Raw genomic sequence first — 19,690 nt, 5'->3', positions numbered from 1 at the left:
GAGGATTAAAGGTAATGGTCCTGTGTATACATGTATGTAATCTGGTCCCAGCAAATCAGGCACAATTTGCTGTTTTATTTGCATACGCATCAAAAGTGGCGGGTTGGCTGGGACGGTTTTTGGCGCAAAGTAACCACAGTATACCGCTAATCAACTTACAAATTACATATATATATAGTATATGTAACTAGCTCTCAATGATGACGTAAGAAATATGTGGATTAAAGGTCTCAATGCCAGATATGATAATAGGAGATTTCAATGAAGACCAATATAGTGAGAAAGGTAGAAGTATAAAGACCTTCATGTCAAGATTAGGCTTTAAACAATTAAATACAAGTCCAACTACAGATTACGGAAGTATTTTAGATCATGTATATTTTAACAAATGTGAAAGTATTATTACAGAAATTGTTAAGTTAGAGACACATTACTCTGATCATGATTTAGTATTAATATCACTATAGTCCAAGATGAAATACATTTAAAACAATTGACAATTTACAATAAATAATAAAATAATTATACTGTATAACATATTTTAATTCAGTTTATATACCTTTTTTCATCACATATCAATGATTTATTCTTCTTTGAAAAACTAAAAAGGGATCCAGAATATTTCTAAATTGATAAAACTGTATTTCTTATATAGATAGAAACTTAATAATACTAGGTGTTTACATGCATAAAGTAGGTAGGTAGCAAATAGTTACACCTAATAATTAGACATTTCAAACGTTCCTTCACAGAGATACTGAGATTTGACAGTTTACAGCGGTCTAAAGTACTTGCGCGCTCTGCTTGCGCACTAGTTGGCCATTTATAGCCTACTAGTGTGCAACAAGCAAGTATGCACTCGACAGAGTGCAGTTCTAGTTTGTGTCTGCGGTCACTTTGTTCTAATTTGCATTTTATTTATTTTACAGTAATTAATCGACGCAGAGAGATACATTCATGAATGTATTTTCAAGAATACATTTTATTATATAACTTAGATTAAATTATTTTATTACATAATTGACACCTGTGTGTGCGTGTGTGTGTGCGTGTGTGCACGTGCGCGCATGCGTGCGTGTACTTGTGAGGGCAAAAGGATTTGGGAGTTAGTTTTGCAATTAGGAAAAGTTTGGGATTATAAATTGCATTTATAAATTAACTAACCTAAAATGTTGATGTCCTCATAAGTATAGTAATAGTGTGTCTGTGCGTGCATGCGTGTGTCCATGCAGTCCAATATTTTTGTGCATAACTGTGATTATGATGACTGTATTGAAATAGCAGTGCAAGGCAAGCCATTCATTACCTGTAAATGCGTCTTTGGAGTCCTAATATGGCCATATATACACAATACGCGTGAATTCAAATCCTAACGATGAAAATGTGAATTGTAATTCAGATGGATGTGTGGGTCATTTCAGGCACAGCTCGAACGCATCGCTCAGCTAGGAAGGAGGGTGACATTCCCACTGACTCCCAGGCCTAAGATGAGCTACCCCCACTCTCCATCTTCCAACGTACCCGTTCCCCATGTTCCACCATCACCCACATCCTATGCACCCAAACCAGCAGCAGCCACCGTGTCCCACACCTACACCCCGAGACCTCCACAACGTGCTTTACCCACCACATCATCATCACTGTTGTCGTCCTTCGGTCTTTATCCAACGGCTTTTCCCCCCCGCCCCTACACCACACCTGCAGTAATGCACGGCGGTCGATGGTCCAATGGAGGTTAGTAGTAGTAGTACCATGCTAACAAATTGCCTAAATGCTGCCATCTGGAATTTTCTAATTGACAAAGTTAACAGATTCACATTTTACTAAAGTAAAAGTATCAATTCTGCAATGTAGAAATACTCATCAACATGTACTTAAAGTACAAAATATAAAAGCACTCACTATACTGATTATATTAATCTGTTTAAAATAGCCGATCTACAAGCGACGCATTGTGAGCTGGTACATTGGCTATTTTCAAATGGCCAAAATATGTACATACTGTAGGGCTGATAGTGGTTTTGTAATAATCAAAATCTTCAAACAACTAACTAAAGTTTTTCAAATAATTGTAGTGAAGTAAAGGTACAATATTTTCCTCTGAGATGTAGTGGAGTAGAAGTAAAAAAGTATTGGAAATTGGAAATGACAAATACCTCAACGTTGTATTACAGTAAAAGTACTTGAGTAAATGTGCTTAGTTACATTCCAGTACCACTGTGTGTACCTAACGTTCCTGCAGGACGTTCCAGCTCCCGGCGACCAACCCCTGCGCCGCCGTTCCCAGGGCTTATGGGAACAGGAGGCGGAGTTAAGCCCCATATCACCACGGTAACCAGGGCTAGCGTGTCAGTGCTGGCAGAAAGCGATGTGTTCATGTCCTGCGAGGCTTCAGGAAACCCCTCCCCGAACCTGGCATGGACCAAAGTCTCTACAGGTGAGTAACTACCTCTGGCGGCAGTGGCTCAGGGGTAGAGTTGCCGGTTGGGAACCTGAAGATTCCTGAAGGTTCCCAGTTTGATCCCGGGCTCCCCCAGAGTTAATCAAGTGCTCAAGTGTCCTTGAGCAAGACTCTGAATCCCTAATTGCTCCTGATGTGCAGGTTGGTGCCTTGCATGGTTTCCTCCACCATTGCTGTGTGAATGGGTGAATGTAATGCACAATCTATGTAAAGCGCCCAAGCCGCTATATAAATTCACCATTTTCCATTTATTTTACCATTTACCTCCCCTGCATCGACCAAAGTCTACAGGTGAGAGATAAACTTTCCCAAATAATGGGCTGTGGCATATGGAATGTCAGAACAGGTTCTGACATATGTACAATTGTCCATATATGGAGATCTAAGGCTTTGAGGTTTGAGGTCAGATGTAGAGTTGCTGGCTAATATTGATGGGAAATGCACGATTCCATTAAGTATGCCTGGTTTGCCTGGTGGGTGGTGATGGGTGGTGATCCACCTGAACTGAAGCCGCTCCCACAGCTGTAGTTGTATGATAAAGAGGGAGGGGTTAGGGGAGGGGCTGATAATGTGATGTCACTATATTACTGTTTATTTCATTGGCCCGTTTGACTGTCAAGGGTTCAGCCTCCAGGAAGAAACCCTAAATACAAAGTTAATACACCATTGCACATAAAAACGACTCCAGGGTGTCTAATGAAGTACTGTCACCTCATAGACACATGAAAAACTGGAAAAATACAAAAATTGTGGCACTCCATCTTTAATCGTTAATCATTCAATCTGACAGTCCATCTCTCCGTCTGTCCTCAATCGTGATTCAACACGGAATGATACATTAAAGAAATTATTGTCAATGTCAATTCAATTCAAACAACCTGTCATAATTAGTTCTTATCACCATGGAGAGTTTAACAGGGTTTTATTACATGCCATACGTTCTAACTGTGGTCATACAGAGTGACATGGATCTTCCCCGGTAACACCTTCAGAGACATATCATCGGCATCCTCATAATTGCTAAAGACCGGAAACAACCTCCCTTTGAAGGTGTGTGTGAAGGTGTGTATGTGTGTGTCAGCATCAGGATCAGAGAAGGACAGCACTCCTCGGTTCCAGACCAGCTGGACTCTGATCCTCCGGGGTTTCTGCCTCACCGACAGAACGGTCATGCAAGTTAAAGCCCCTAGGCCTGGCGAGTAGGCAGCTCTGTATTCACCTTGATAGAGCTCTATCTGCCAGTATCTAGCGTCGTTTTCTCCCTGTGTCGGGTGAGACTCTGCTAACACACCCACTGTCCAGTTTTTATTGTGTTCGACCTCAACATCCCAGCTATGAGTCCCTGAGTTAAAGCCCTCAGAACCCAGGACATAGTCATAGTCCAAAAACCTCTCTGCGTTGACAGGAAGCTGCTGCTCACCTCCATGTCTCACACTGGTCAGATCATCAGACAGGATGTATTCTGGATGTGCGGTGTTGGGGTCCAGGATCACAGGAGTGTAGGAGACAATGTCCTTCATCTTGTCCCAGACTTTGAAGGCCAGGTTGCCCAGGTGTTTGGCCTCATTCATCAGTGGTCCCGAGACCGGCTGTGGGTCCTGCAGGGTGAGCTGGATTCCCTCCATCGTGGTCTTGTAGTTCTGCAGGAACGAGAAGTAGTCGTCGGCTCTCAGCTGGTCTTCTGTGGCTTTGATTGCATCAGAGAGGGTCGCCATGTCTCTGTTCAGCTCCTCAATCCTCTCCTCTATCTCCAGACTCTTATGTGCCTCTTCGACCCTCAGAATGGCAATCCTGGTCTTCTCTTCCTCTCGTAGAAACCGATGAAGGTTTTTAAATTGTTCCTTAATCTGTCTCTCTGTGTTCTGGGCCTGAACCTTGATGTGTTTTTCTGTTTGGTCATAATTTTTTTTAACTTCATCAAAGTCCTCCAGTTGCTTCTTTACAGGCTTCAGTAATTCCTGGACTTTCTGTTTGCAACGAGTCAACGCTTCGCCCACGGGTAAGAACTTGTGTCCGGTGTGTCTTTCTGAATCCCGACACACGAGACACGCCAGCTGTTCATCGTCCAGACAGAAGAGCCTGAGCTTCTCCCCGTGTTCGTCACAGAAGACCTCTGAGCTCACCGAAGAGTCACTCTGGCGTTTCTCCTCCACAAAGTTCTCACACAGGTTCTTTAACACCAAGTTTGTAGGAGGATTGCCACTGGAGGATGTTGTTTTACAAAGAGGACATCCGTGTGTTGGTCTCCCTGTCCACCATTCCTGCAGACAGCCTTTGCAGAAGCTGTGGCTGCACGACAGCAGAACAGGATGTTTAAAGATGTCACGGCACACAGGACAGGTGAGCTCCTCTTCCAGACGAGCCAGACATGAAGCCATGTTGTCTGCCGTTATCACTCTTCTGACGTGGAATGTTCACTGAGGCTGTTACAGCTGGAAGACAATTCAACAATGATAACATTATGAGTATAGTAGTATTAAGGCTACTTCTTCTAGTTATACAGTAGTTCTCCACCTACCCGGCCCTCAACTGCCTGTCATGGTGTCTGAAGCAGCTTGTGTGTTGAACAACATCAAGTCCACTAACACTTTACAGCTTTACACACTGAGTTGTTTATTAGAGATGTTAGTACTGACTGTGCAGTAGCCTACCAGTGAGAGTGATAGTAGTGTCTCAATTAAGTTCAACAACTACTACTACTAGTTTCAGCAGTAGCAATACTGTTGAGTTGTGGTGATGGCATTATTAGATCAAATGTTTTAAACCTGTACGGTATGTGAATACTTAACTGCATCTGATGGGCAGCTGCATCACCATGAAATCACATTTGTATAATATAGGAAATCATTCACTCAAGCTATTCACCAGACAACCAGCCTGTTTACATCGATGTTTAAATCAGGCAATCTCTAGTAAACATACAGTAAACATGCCGACACTGAGCAAACATGTTGAAGATTGCTGCCCTGCTGCTGCCGACCCGTCCATCTGTATTAATAAAGTTTAGCACTAATTAATTATCTAGCAGAAGGATATAGGCCTACTTCCTCCTGTAGAGCTAACTTCATGCTGGCACAGACAAAAACACCACAATGAAACAGTATTCAAACGTACCTGCTCGAATGGAATAACTTGAATCCCTTCTTGACTTGAATCCGTTGTCAATAGTGAGAATATTCAATTCACTTTCTATCTAGCAAATCTTACTTAATGCATGAACCTTAAAATAGAATCACCAGAGTGAGAACCAGACGTGATGTGACCCTAGAGAAACACCTTTCTTCCAGCATGCAGGATGATTCATCCACCATCTTGCTACAAAATATTTATACACAACACAGAAAGGGGAGGAATTAGATCTGTGAGTGACATGACACAACAATAGCCTCTCTTTGTTAAAAGCACACTGATTAAATCAAGTGCAGTCAGTTGACAAGGCAGCCATGATCAAAGGCCAATTGTCCTTTTCTAATTAATCATTCAATATACATATATTCTTCAACATAAAGGATTTTCAGTCAATTCAATCTGGTTGTTGGTAAAACTGAGAGACAGCAGGATGCAGAAATAACAATGACTTATGCTATTGAATCACTTTATGTAGCCTTTTGTGGCTTATTTCTAACCTAAGATGCTTTCAGATACATATTTTAGCTTGCTGATTAAGTTTAAAATGACTAATACACTGTCAGATGTCATCTTGAATGAGATTAATGAATGAGTAGTTCTCTAATCAAAATCAGCTGTGCTGATGGAGGAACGTGCAGACGGTGCACAAATGGGACCGGGCCGCGCTTCGTCATCACGCAACACGTTTTCGTTCAAAGGAAGTCATTAAATTTAGATTTTTATGGGCTGTTGATGTTAACGTCACCAAAGACCAGCTAGAGGACCCTGGCACATGAAAGAAAACGCCCAGCAGGGCAAACTCAAAATCTGATTGGTTAACACATTTGATGCTATGAAATGGTATACTCATCCAATTAAATATTTTTTTTGTTATCAAATTCTTTCATATTCATGACAAAAACAGTACAATTAGGCTATAAGTATACAATAAGGATGTATACTTCAGTATATATAAAAACAGGATGTACTGTATTTATATAGTTAAAGGAAAATAAGAAACAAAACACACACACACACACACACACACACACACACACACGTGTGTGCGTTTGTGCGTGCGTATGTGTGTGTATGTATGGTGCTCACTGCTCATGCATGTGTCTGCTGTTTCATGCTGGACAGGGGGACATTAGACAAGCTCCGCCAGAGGATTCCACACATAAACCTTTACAACTTGAGACTAATCACAACTCCTCTTTGTTCTCTCACACGTCGGTGGTAAATGTGTTTGCTTTCTGTGTGTGTGTGCCTGAAACTGAAAGGGATTCACTGCTTAGGATGATTTAGTATGACTGTTATACTGTATGCTATCTTCCGCTGCTCCCCTCTAGCCAGCTATATCTGCAACAGTCTTCATATTCAACAGAGTCTGCATTTCAAAATCAGAATCATCTTTATTGTCACTGTAAAACAGTGGGTACATTTTGTTTTTGTGCAAGCTCCATTGTTTTTGATAGTTTCCAGAAAATAGAAAGAAGGGTTGTGTGTGTGCGTGTGCGTGTGCGTGCGGGCTATAAGGTTTTCTGGTTAGGGTACATTTCCGAAGTTAAGGATATCTTTAAAATATATTTTTTAGTTTTTAAACAGATAGCTACACATACTGTAGGCTTAGACTCATTTGGTTTCCAGTAGAAGTTAATTATGTACATGACTGCAGCAACTGCAGCAGCACGGAAGTTAAGTGGGTTGATAAGTTAAGTGGGTTGGTAAATGACAAGTTTCAAGAGCTTCTGAAATAAGCTAATAAGTTTAACTTGGAACTTCTTTAGGAAGGAACAGAAATCTACGTCACTTTATCTGTCCAGCTATTCCAGCTGGCAGATTGGTCACACTGCATGGGGGAGGCAAACTGGAGCCGAACGTTGGATTGAAGTCAATGAGAGCCAGGTGGACCAGCTAAGAACACACCATTTGTGAATGACTGCGATCTTTGTAAAATAATCGTGAAAAAGAAAACATGTCATATTTTCAGCTGTCAATTGTTTTTGGATTTGCACACTATATCATTTTATTGAGGTATCTAAGGAGCACAGAGTACATTTCGCCTGCCAGGCCAGAAACGATCATGCGTTGGCACAGATACCATTACATAGCGTGCACATTGAAAAACAAGTGATCAGAAAACAATGTGTGATTATTATCTTATTTTGCGGATTATCTGACCCAGGTTGCAATCATTCAAAAACAGTGATAATAAGCCGGTCCATCTGGATCTCACTGACTTCAATGCATTCCCTTGAACTTCCGGTTCCAGTTTGCCTCCCCATACTGAGGTACACAATACACATGTCTGGTGTGGAGTGCTTCCCTTCCTTCGTAAAGATGGAGTGCTATAGTTTTGAATGTACCTTTTCTAAGCGGCTTCCCATGTGTATTGTGGCGCTAGCCCCTCCTATACACAGGTTTAATGTTGTTTTGTAAACGCATTGACAATGAATGGAAAATGTACATCATAATGTGCCATTTACGTCATATTGTCTCTTTATTGTTAATGGTGTTTAATGTCTGTGTTTGCACCAGTTGTTTTCACATCACCTAATCAACATGAGTTAGATTTTAATATATTAGCGCCCCTCACTTCACACGGTTGTGATTTTTGGTTTCTTCCTGAAAGCTGAAAACCTTTGAGTCAAAAGGCCCAATCGAAATACACCTTTAGTGACACACTAAAATCATCCCCTCCAATAACCACTCCCCAACCCCATTGCCATTTTCATACAACTACAGCTGTGGTGGGCTTCAGTTCAGGTCAGGTGGGTTGTGCTAAGGTGCTACCTTTATGAACTGGTGGCTGTGGCCACATTATCCACATAGTAACATAATTTGAACACTTTCTGTACACCTTTTTGAAGTAGTATAATCAATAATACCTGATGATCATGTTTCTGTCTTTAAATACAACCTTGACTGCGAAAGCCTTCGAAAACTGTACGTCTGTATCCAGAGACTACTCTCACATCCCTCCATTCCTTTACCCTAGGCGCCACCATTCCTGCCAACACCAAGCATGGTCTCCGTTTTGAGGTCTTCCAGAATGGGACCTTCGTCATCAGAAATGTACAGCTCCAGGATCGCGGTCAGTACCTCTGCACGGCCCAGAACCGCTTCGGATCGGACCGAATGGTTGTAACGCTGGCCGTGCAGACGCAGGCCCCCAAGATCACACCTCCCAAGTCCACAGAAATGGCAGTGTACTTGGGGAAGAGTGTCGGTCTGGACTGCCTCGCTTCGGGGAAGCCACCGGCGCACATCTCCTGGATTCTTCCTGACAGAACGTTCGTGCGGGACGTCGGCGTCGTTCAGGTGCACCTCTCCGCTCTGTCTCTGCTCCACAACGGGACCCTCCGAATCCAGGCGGCTAATTTCTCCAGCAAGGGGGACTACAAGTGCATCGCGAGCAACGCCGCGGGCGCCGACACGATAACCTACCATCTGCACGTGGCAGCGCTGCCTCCGAGCATCAGCGAGGGCGTGATGGACACCGTGATCATTCAGCCAGGTATGACTGACTGACTGACAGACAGACAGACAGACCTTTATTGATCTCATGGGAGAAATTCAGCACTGCAGTAGACGCAGGACATGCAGATGCAAGGGGAAAAAAAGATATACAGCTATCAATTTAAAAATTAAGAAGAAGAAGAATAGGCGTAAACAGCTACAGGGATCTAGAATAAAATACCCAAGACCAATGGAGATTCAGAGTAATGAACAGTCAATCCACAGTGTAGTAGAGTGTATACAGTACAGTATGAGTACGTGTATACATACATATCAACCGGGGATCCAAATGGACCCTTACGGGTAGCCTGCCCTACAGTATGTAACTCTGAGAGTGGACAAATGTAACCAAATTGGTGGTTCCATTCATACACAGTTAAATTAACAAGTGGGGGCCTGTGGATTAATAATGCATACAGTATCAAACCGGGGGGTCCTTAAAAATTCAGAACGCTGAGAATCACTGGCCGAACCCTTTACCTCTTCTATAACCAGGGAGGAGTGTGTATGTCCATTGCTCTGCCAAAGGCCAACCGGAGCCTGTGCTGAAGTGGATGCTACCAGCAGGGGTGGCCGTGAAGCCGTCCCAGTTCCTGGGTCGCAGGCTCTTTGTCTTCCCCAACGGGACGCTGTACGTCAGGAGCGTTACACCGGCCGACGCTGGGAGGTACAGGAGGAGTCACCTTATTTACTTATTACTTGTTACTAGAGGTTCAGGACACTTTCTGCATGGAGTTTGCATGTTCTCCCTGTGTCTCCTATAGTATTAAATGTTATTGTCTTTTTTTATGTCCAATGTATTTGTATTTACTTCATAAAGTTAACATAACTATAACTAATTGTCTCCACCAGGCCGAAGGCATGGGGAGAGAGTATATGTTTTGCACTCCGTCCGTGTGTGAGTCTGTCTGTGTGTGTGTGTGTGTGTCCATCCGTCTGTTACCAGCTAATCTCCAGCACCGTTAACCCGGTCGATACCACATTTTGCACACACACTTCCCTGGATGCCAATGATGAATCTCTGCCCCAAATTGTCCAGAACGGCCTGTTATAGCACCACCAGGAGGCTGACTCGGACTTGTAAAACACATTTTTTTATATTACCCGCAAATCGTTACACAGTATCTCTATAGTCATATGTTCAAGACGGATCTGTCCTGTCCAATATATCATATTCCATCCTAATTGACTAACATTGGCTTTCAAAGTTTGCAGGATTGTGTGTGTGTCCATTCGTCCGTCTGTTACCAGCTAATCTCCGGCACCGTTAAGCCGGTCGATACCTTCCCTGGATGCCAACTCTGCCCCAAACACCACCAGGAGGCTGACTTTTATAAAACACATTTGTTGGATATTACTCCTGATAAAGTTCCCCGAGGAGCACTTTATCTAGTTGCATTTGAAATTAAATAAAAAAATTACTTTTCGGGATTCCAATTAAAAGTAGCAAAAATAATTATTCGGGATAGCAAAAATAGTTGATCTACAAGCTCAAAACTCGTCGCAGTTCGACACATTTTGAACATTATATGCAATGTGGCCCTCTGGAGTGAGTGTGGAACTATAGTGGCCCTCTCCATATTCAAAGTTGCCCACCCCTGCCCTATAGTGTAGGTACCCTCACAAAAAACATACAGTAATCCTGGTCTCTAAACTGTCTCCCCTTGGCCAGCCGGGGCGCCTCATGAAGGGGAAAGGAACTGGTTGGAATTACGTGTTCCTTCCACACGCTACGTCCAACAGGGGAAACTCCCCCTGTCAGGTGAAAAGAAGTGGCTTGGACTCCTCATGCATTGAAGGAAGTATGAGGTCAGTCCGTTGCTCTCCCTAGATTGGCAGAGGGAGTGTAGCACCCAGGATTACATTAGATAATTTACACTGGGTGAGAAAATGGGTTACAAATCGCAGGATTCTTTTTTTCTTCATGATTCATGAGTTTTTTTAATTGGTTCTTTATGAAGACATTTCATGCCATGACTTTTGTACTTTGAGTAAAATGTTGAATACAGGACTTTTAACAAAGTATTTCTAAATTGCATTATGTACTCTTCCAAGACTGGAATAATTACCTTTTAAATCCCCCGTCTATCTACCTTTGCCGTCTAGATACGAGTGTTTGGCCACCAATCCGGTGGGTGTCGCTAAGAGAACTCTCCAGCTGGAAGTGCGAGCGGATCTGTCGCTCCCCGCCATCCCTCCTTCCAGCCGCTACGGCGATGGCGGCGTGCCGCCACGGCCCTCCCAGCACCACTCGGTCTCTGCTATGTACGGATCCACAGTCTACCTGCACTGTCCTGAGTCCACTGGCTCCACGAGAGGGACCGTCTGGCAGCTACCCTCCAAGATCATCATGGAGCATCGGTACAGGTAAGAGCCCACAGCTGTGTGTGGGTGTGTGTGTGTGTGTGCGTGCGTGCGACTGACTGACTGACTGACTGACTGACTGACAAGCCAAATTCATAGCAGTTTGGGGGTCCTTGATTCCTTGGCATGAACAAGTTTGAGAACCACTGGTTTAAGATGTCAGATATGTGTTTCCACCTCCCCTTCCTCTGGCCTCTCTCTCTCAGCCCACAGAGACCAGTCACAGTGTTTCCTAACGGCACTCTGAGGATCTCACAGCTCACAGAGTTGGACGGTGGAAACTACCTCTGTGTCTTCCAAAAACCCAACGGAGAGGACATGGAGCTCTTCCAGGTACAGTATAGGAATAGATCAGGAATTGAATGGAAGGTGTTTTGGGGGGGGGGGGGGGGGTTATTTTCTCATTTTGCCCTTAAAATCCCAATGTTACTATACGCCAGGGTTTCCCAAACTGTGGTGCGTACGGTGCACCCCTTGTGGTGCATGAACGCCCTCTAGGGGGTGCGTGACATGAAAAGGGTAATGGCGGTTTTATGGTGTTATTTAACACAAATGGCAAAGTCCAGTAAACACTGCTGTAAGGAGATGTATAGAGCAGCTGCGTGTCTCTCAGTGCAGTGACATTCCACGATTATTTCCATCCATCCATCCATCCATATGAAAACATTTATCATTTTTAGCCAAATACAACGGAACTGAACGTTGGGGGGTGCGTCAGCTAGGTCAGGAGGTAACAGGGGGTGCACGGCCAAAAAAGTTAGGGGACAGCCCCGTCAGTGTACTCTTTGGCCTGCAGAGTACACCTTTGTGATCACTGATCACATTCCAGTGAACTTCCAGTTCTACGCTAAACGCTAAAGGGGTTATATTAATGACATAATTCAATGTTGAAAATAAATGGTATACCCCTTTAAAGTGTAATTAGAGGTTTGGGTTGTGTAGTAACCCTGCAATAATGTACCTCCAGATATGTTCCATAGTCGGTGTGTTGATTGGAGAATGATATTCCAAAATGCTCTGGTGTGTCAAAATATTTTTTAGCACATCAATGAACACCAAACAGATTCAGCCAATATTAACTTGACATTCCACTGTGCAATAGATTGGCTGTTTTCGCTATAAATTCATGTTTAGATTTCGACTTGCCCATTGGCCTTTTGAAACATTGTACAGTACATTTGAAATAGGGTGTGAATTAGTTTAACTGCAGTGATTTGTTTGCTCATTCAATGACCTTCTATGCGTTTGTTCTGATGTGAGGTGGAGGTTCTGATGACCCCTCCAAGGATTGAACACCTGAGGACGCCTCAGGCCACAGTCGCCTTCGGACAAAACTTCCAGGTACTCCATACAGTATATCAGCCCTTTACACTTTGTCGTACAATGCATAGTTGATAGCTAGTCTTGCGTAGCCAGACAACTATTCCACAACTTCCGAATGCTATAGAGTCTGGAACTACACCCCCCGAAATCTGAGTAAGGAAGCTGCCATTTCCATTCACGAAAATATATTTTAAAATATCTTTACATTTTATTTTTGTATTTCCTTTTCTGCTAAGCAACAAGCTATATGCTTAGGTGATTTCTATTTATATTAGGATAAATTTGTGCGACTGTAAAGACGAAAGAGAAGTGGGGAGGAGTCTCCACGTCCGCTTTATCGCTTACTCGTGATAGAGCTTCCGTTACTCCAGACTGCATGACAGAAGCATTTGACAATTGCGAGAGGCAATAGTCTAGTTGATAGCCGATCTACAAGCTCATAATGCAAAGCGATGAAATGCATTGTGAGTTTGTAGAGCTGCCATTTTTTTTGCTGTTTTTGAACAGCAAAAACTTTTTTAATTGTTTCAAAACATTCTGCCCAAGGCCATAACACACACAGATGAATTCATACACTTTTTTATGTTTCCTTTCCCGGTGTGTAGGTGGACTGTGTAGCGACAGGACTCCCTGACCCAGAGGTTTCCTGGAGCCTCCCAGACGGAACCTTCATCAACAACGCTCTCCAGTCGGACGACAGCGGCCTTCGGAACCGCCGCTACGTCATCTTCGGCAACGGAACGCTGCTTCTCCAGCAGATGGGCAAAAAAGACGAGGGCGACTACACCTGTTATGCCGAGAACAAACTAGGCAAGGACGAGAGAAAGGTGAGCGTCAAAGTGGCACCTGACGTCCCGAAGATCAGCTTCAAATCACAGTCACTGGTGACAGCGAGGCTGGGAGAAGCTGCTAGGCTGATTTGTCACGCGTCGGGGGATCCCAGACCTCGCATCGTGTGGATCTCGCCGGGAAATGAAGTGATATCGGCCTCGTCGGATCGCTATCAGGTTTTGCACGACGGCATGTTGGTGGTCAAGAGGGTGACACTTTCCGATCAAGGGAATTATGCGTGTGTGGCTCGAAATCCGGCCGGCGACGACATTAAAAACATGCAACTGGAGGTGGAGCCCCAGGAACCGCACATCGACGGAGTCCGAGGGGAGCACGCCACAAAGGTCCTGGCTGTAAACTACCAAACGACGATGCTGGACTGCAGAGCGGAAGGGAAGCCAGAGCCAAGGGTCTCGTGGGCCACACCTTATGGTGTCTCACTCCCGACCCCCTACCTAGGTGGTCGCTTCCAAGTTCACCGGAACGGGAGCTTGGAGCTGAGAGGAGTGAGGAAAACAGATGCCGGAAGGTACGCGTGTCTCGCCAAGAACCGCCTGGGCGAAGCGTCTCTGTCGGTCGAGCTAGAGGTAGCGGCAGTGGCGGAGAAGCCGAGCTTCGTCACGCCCAGTATTGAAATCCTTCCCATCAAGCTAGACAGCGGCGAGCTGACGCTGGAGTGTCCCGCCCGTGGCAAGCCGCACCCAGATTTTCTGTGGATCCTTCCCAACGGGAAAGAGTTGACCCCAGGCGTCACTCTCCAGCGTTTCACCCACCACCCCGGAAACGGAACTCTCGGGATTTCCCAGCCAGTCGCGAGTGACAAAGGGGTGTACAGGTGCGTGGCGAAAAATGTTGCGGGACAAGCCGAGAAGCAGTATGCCCTGGAAGCAGGAAGGAAGCCCGTGATCAGAGGAACTCCAGGTAACTTATTTTGTTCATGTTTCACACTTGCATACTGCCAACAGTTTATCTGACAATCCAAACTAAAAGCTGCCCCATTGATAGTGTCACTCACTTCAATTCCTAACAAGATACAGGTTTTCACCGTGGGACCTCGTTCTTCTCTCCACGACCCGCCTGTGCCAAAACGAGGGACCTCTTTCTTTAATTTCATTTAATCGAGTAAAATAAATAATAAATAATATATATATATACCGGTGTGTGTGTGTGTATATATATATTTATTTATTATTTTTTATTATTATTATTTATTTATTTTGCTATTACTCACATGTTAGACAGCCTCCACACAGATCTGACTTGCACGCAGCCGCGCACACGCTTAATAGTCCTTTTTCTCCTCAAAATGAGACAAACTGTGATCTTTGAGACGTTATATAAGTCTAAACTTTGATCACGCTAAGAAAGCGAAACCATTCCACTCCGATGCATCGCCTGGAATGAGAATCTGGATCAAATATGGACGGCTATCACTTCCGGGGCAGGCGGACGTGACCCGTCTTGTAAGCTCATAGGGCGGATATCTATGGCACTGGCGCCACGTTCTGGCTTCTAGGGGTATCGTGTCATTGTGTTAGTTAAACTGTTCCTCATTTTGATGTGGATCCCCTGGCTGGCTTCCTTCCCCGCACCCCAATTTCGGAACCAGGGTTTTGCGGGACACTATCAATTGTCCTGAATTTGCTGTTGTTTGTTAACTGGGCCCTGGTTGGTTATAGCCTGGTTCCAGACAAATCTGGTTGGCCGTCACCATTTCGGCCGTGAATTGAGTGGGGACAGACTTAATCTGCCTGGGCAATTGCAAAGGCAGATGAAGGCTGGCTACGCGAAGCTACCCATTAGCTACTACCAGCAGCTACTCTTCCTGGGATCCAGGAAGATACATTTCATTATATAATATGAAAACATTTTACATATTTGTATATGGTGTTAGTACAACATTTCATAAATATAACATCTAAGTGATATCTCAACAACCATAATTAAAACTTTAAAAAACATTAAATATTGTGCAGTAGGCCTATGTGTTAGCCATAATCAAAAAGCAGATTCCTTGAGATATTTCTTTAATTTATTTATTTTTGATCTGATTTACTTGTTGCCTGTATGAGTTGAGTGGTGATGGAAGACTATGTGGCACTTTCATTGCTCTATACATTACTGTGTATAGAGTGTGTTGCATTACATTAGGCAAGCGTAAAGAGACCTTGTGATGAATGTCTGGTGTTGCAGGTGTGTTCATCAGAGCTAAACTTCAGCCTGCGATACAGGACAGCCAGGACTCTAGATGAAATAATGCCTCTGTCAAACACAGCAGGGAAATATGAAGTCTATCCTCCACCAAAGGGCAGAGCAGAGCTTTTTTGTGTCTGAAATGTCTTTATTAGGAACAATCCCTGAGTTGAACCATCTCATTTTCAAGGGGGTCCGCAAACGACATGGTTCATCTCAAGGGATTGTTCCTACAGGATTTGTTTTGCTGTGTGAATAGGATCGGACTATATTATCAACAATTGTCATTGTCATTGTTGTTCCCATTTCACACCCATTGTCCAGGTGGCATTAGGATCGCGTACGGCCAGAGCCTGACCCTGCCTTGCTCGGCAGACGGCTGGCCACAGGCCACCGTCACCTGGACCCTGCCCAACGGCCTCGTCATGGACAGACCCCAGACCGTTGGCCGCGTCTCCTTCCTCGCCAACGGGACGCTCCAGCTCAACGAAGTGGCCACGTTCGACAGGGGGACGTACTCGTGCAAGGCCTCCAACGCGCTGGGCTCGTCCACGCTGGCCTACCCGGTCGTGGTCATGGTTTTCCCACCGCGCATCACCAGCGCGCCGGCCTCCGTCACCAAGGTGAACCGAGGGTCGCCGGTGAGGATACAGTGCGTCGCCAGCGGCATGCCCAAGCCGGACATTTCGTGGACGCTGCCCGGACGCACCACACTGGTGCCCCATAACCGCTTCTCGGCGCAGGGCGGTATCCACATGACGGAGGAAGGCAGCCTCGTCATACAGCACCCTGTGCTCACGCACTCTGGGATTTACAAGTGTAACGCTCGGAACGCCCTCGGAACGGACTTTAAAGCCACATACCTGCAGGTGAACTGACATTGACAGACAAGGTGAAAAAGAGGTGTGCATACATAGCTGAGTTGCATAGCGGATGGCCTTTCATGTGGACTGTGTGGGTGGTGTGTTTTAGCCCACGGGCACCTCGAATATCCTCAGCTCGAGACCCAAAAGAGAAATTTGGTGTCCCCTCCCGGGACCCAAACATACGAAAAAATGGTAATCGATCGGTACGCAGGTTTGGTCATTTCAAACAAGATTTCAAATTTTATTTTTTATTTTTCTATTAATGCGAGAAAAATGGCTTCTATTATAGCTTGCCGTTTCTATTGGCTTGGATTCCCCATCGATAATGTCTCTGGTAAGTGGGTTCTTTGGCACACACCGAGTAGACAAATCTCGTAATGAGATATTTTCATATATATGAAAACATGACCTCATGTTTGGGAACCACTGTTTTAGCCCACATTTGTTTTGGAATATTCAGCACCCTCTGATGGACAGACATTTTACAGACAGGGTGACATAATCTTGTGCTTGGAGTACATAAGCAGACAAACTGACAGCGTCTTTCTATTAGGGTGTGAAATTTGCCACAAGCCCCTTAGAAGGGTCTGGAGCTGACAGCCAAATTCCATTACCCAAAATCTCGGCCACTCGCTCACTCACACTCGCTCACTCCAGCATGGCGGTGTTATGGTGAAATTGGTGACCTGCCGAAATATGTGACCATCTTGTGGACTTCACGTGACTTACATGGAAGTACTTACGTGGCCTAAATACCGCTAGGTTGAACTCTGCTAAACAAACTGCAACGATTTACATTCGGAAACTGATAGATTATGTGATTGTCTACACGATTGTCACATATTTCACCGTAACACCACCATGGTGGAGCGACAGTGACTGAATGTGAGTGATCGAGTGGCCGAGACTTTGGATATTGGAATTTGTCTTATGGCCTTTATTATTTTATGGACCCCCAGTTTGATATGCCTTACGTCACGGATCCCCATTTGATATGTTTCCTATTCTTCTTCTTCTTTCTTTCTTTTTTTTTCTGCAACCCTGATCTACACTGTAAAATCCTCCTTAATTTAAACAAACATTTGTACAAAATGACAACCCCCTATAAAGGGTGAATCTTTTAGCTGGGGTACCCATGGAACCCCCTCAAGGTCCCCCAAAGGTTCCCCAGTGCTTTACACTATACCTACAGTTGCCATGAGAGACTCTCTAGAAGAGTGTTTAAAGGACAACTTTTTTCCCCCTGTCAAAAATAGCTAAAATCGTTAAAATGAAAGAAAGCAGCAAATGAACAAAATGTAACGCTCATCTTTTACTTTCCCTAATAACAACCTACCTTAGTTGAAAATAACACAAAGTTATGGGGATATTACAGACACATAAACATTGTCGACAATGTATTTTTAACCATTATAGTGCACTTTACAAGATGATTGTCCTTTTGTGTGTGTTCTGTTTTCAGTGTGAAAATAAAATACGTTTGAGTTCGTGATATTTTTAATCAACTTAAAAGTGTCTTAAAAAAATCAGATAATTTCTGTGATACTGTGTGAGAAACTCATACACAATGCCTACAATTCAACAAGAAGGAAAAAAACATATTCGACAATAGGCTAAGGCTATACAACTAGTCTAAGCCTTCTTATTTGTGATAAGACATTTTCAGTAATGTGTCAAACACTCAGCCTACATATTGTGTTCTATGAATTAATGTTGGAATAGGATTTGATTCAGAATCTAGCAGTGGTGGAAAATGTACTCACGTAAAATGCAATGTAGAACTACTCTGTTACAAGTGAAAGTCCGGGATTCAAAATGTATTTGAGTAAGTACAAAAGTATTGGCATCAAACTGTACAGTATCAGTACCAAAAGTAAATGTACGCAGAATGTCACTTCAAGTATTCAAATGTATACAAATCTTTTGAAAATAGCAGATCTGCTATTTTTATATATAGGGCTGAAGTGGTTAATGTATGTTTTGTAATAATAATCAAAATCTACAAAGTAACTAGAAACTAAAGCTTTCAAATAATTGTAGTGGTGTAAAAGTACCATATTTGTCTCTGAGATGTAAAAGTACTGGAAATTGTAGTACAGTACAGTACAGTACAGTACTTAAGTAAATGTACGTATAGTTACTTTCCACCACTGGGAAGTCAGTTAAAGCATTGTAATGAGGTCTAAAGAAAAAAAGGAGGAATTCTATTTGTATTTTGTTAACTTTGTGTTGTTGGTTGGTGAAGAGTTTGGATCAAACTAATGCAGTTGCAGGGGTGATGGAGCTGAATAACAGGACCCAACATTGTACTGATAGAATCAACTTAACCACATGAACCCTAGCATGCCTTGACATGACGTCATCAGAGGTGACCATTTGGCAAAATAAGCGGACATTCAGCAAAAAAATCTACAAGCTCACAGAACTTGTAGATTGGTTATTTTCGGTGAAAGTATTCCGAGGAAAAACAGGATGGAACCTATTAACCTTCTGTATAGTGTTAAGTTGAGTTGAGGCAAAGTTGTTCCTTCGCAGACTCTATTGTGCTAATTATTATGGGCTTCATAATGGGTGGATAATATGGTATATTACTTGTGTTTGCATACAATTTGCTAAATCTACTATATGCCCCATATGCCTGAGGCTGGCCTTGAGCAGGCTGCGGCTCTGTCGAGAAAATACTATTTATGCTGTCTTCTGTCATGTCATTTTTCTATTAAACACATATCAAAACACTTGTTTAATATGTTTCCTGGCGACACCCACAAGGATATTGTATTCCACTATATGCATTGCAATACAGTACAATATACAGGTATGCAGTGGATGGAAAGTAATTAGGTACATCATTTACTTACCGCTACTTAAGTACAAATATGAGGTATTTGTACTTTACTTGAGTAATTCCAAATTCCAATAAATTGTACTTCTACTCCATTACACATCTCTGATCCAAATATTGTACTTTTACTCCACTACAATTCTTTGAAAACTTTAGTTACTATAGTTACTTTGTAGATTT

At 43.5% G+C, this 19,690-nt stretch overlaps 2 protein-coding genes across 3 annotated transcripts in view; one reads left to right on the top strand and one right to left on the bottom strand.

Annotated features, from left to right (window-relative positions):
- LOC310873910 (matrix-remodeling-associated protein 5) overlaps positions 1 to 19,392 on the top strand; it is a 75,889-nt gene extending 56,497 nt beyond the window's left edge. For both annotated transcript variants that reach the window (XM_083786494.1, XM_083786495.1), the window contains 9 exons: positions 1,422 to 1,734; positions 2,243 to 2,437; positions 8,571 to 9,089; positions 9,587 to 9,758; positions 11,198 to 11,458; positions 11,662 to 11,788; positions 12,716 to 12,796; positions 13,384 to 14,530; positions 16,127 to 19,392. In XM_083786494.1, the coding sequence (XP_083642620.1) occupies positions 1,422 to 1,734; positions 2,243 to 2,437; positions 8,571 to 9,089; positions 9,587 to 9,758; positions 11,198 to 11,458; positions 11,662 to 11,788; positions 12,716 to 12,796; positions 13,384 to 14,530; positions 16,127 to 16,680 (3,369 nt within the window). In that variant the 3' untranslated portion in view covers positions 16,681 to 19,392. The remainder of the gene's footprint in view (positions 1 to 1,421; positions 1,735 to 2,242; positions 2,438 to 8,570; positions 9,090 to 9,586; positions 9,759 to 11,197; positions 11,459 to 11,661; positions 11,789 to 12,715; positions 12,797 to 13,383; positions 14,531 to 16,126) is intronic.
- LOC310873231 (E3 ubiquitin-protein ligase TRIM35-like) lies at positions 3,403 to 4,839 on the bottom strand (the record flags this gene model as incomplete). Its single annotated transcript, XM_083785566.1, has 1 exon — positions 3,403 to 4,839. The coding sequence occupies one exon, from the start codon at positions 4,837 to 4,839 to the stop codon at positions 3,403 to 3,405; it is 1,437 nt and encodes a 478-aa protein (XP_083641692.1).
- Positions 19,393 to 19,690: the final 298 nt, after the last annotated feature.

The sequence above is a fragment of the Protomyctophum parallelum genome, assembly GCF_964188405.1.
Source record: "Protomyctophum parallelum genome assembly, chromosome: 16".
Lineage (NCBI taxonomy): Eukaryota > Metazoa > Chordata > Actinopteri > Myctophiformes > Myctophidae > Protomyctophum > Protomyctophum parallelum.
Note: the sequence above shows the minus strand (reverse complement) of the source record. Positions and strands in the feature narration are given on the sequence as shown.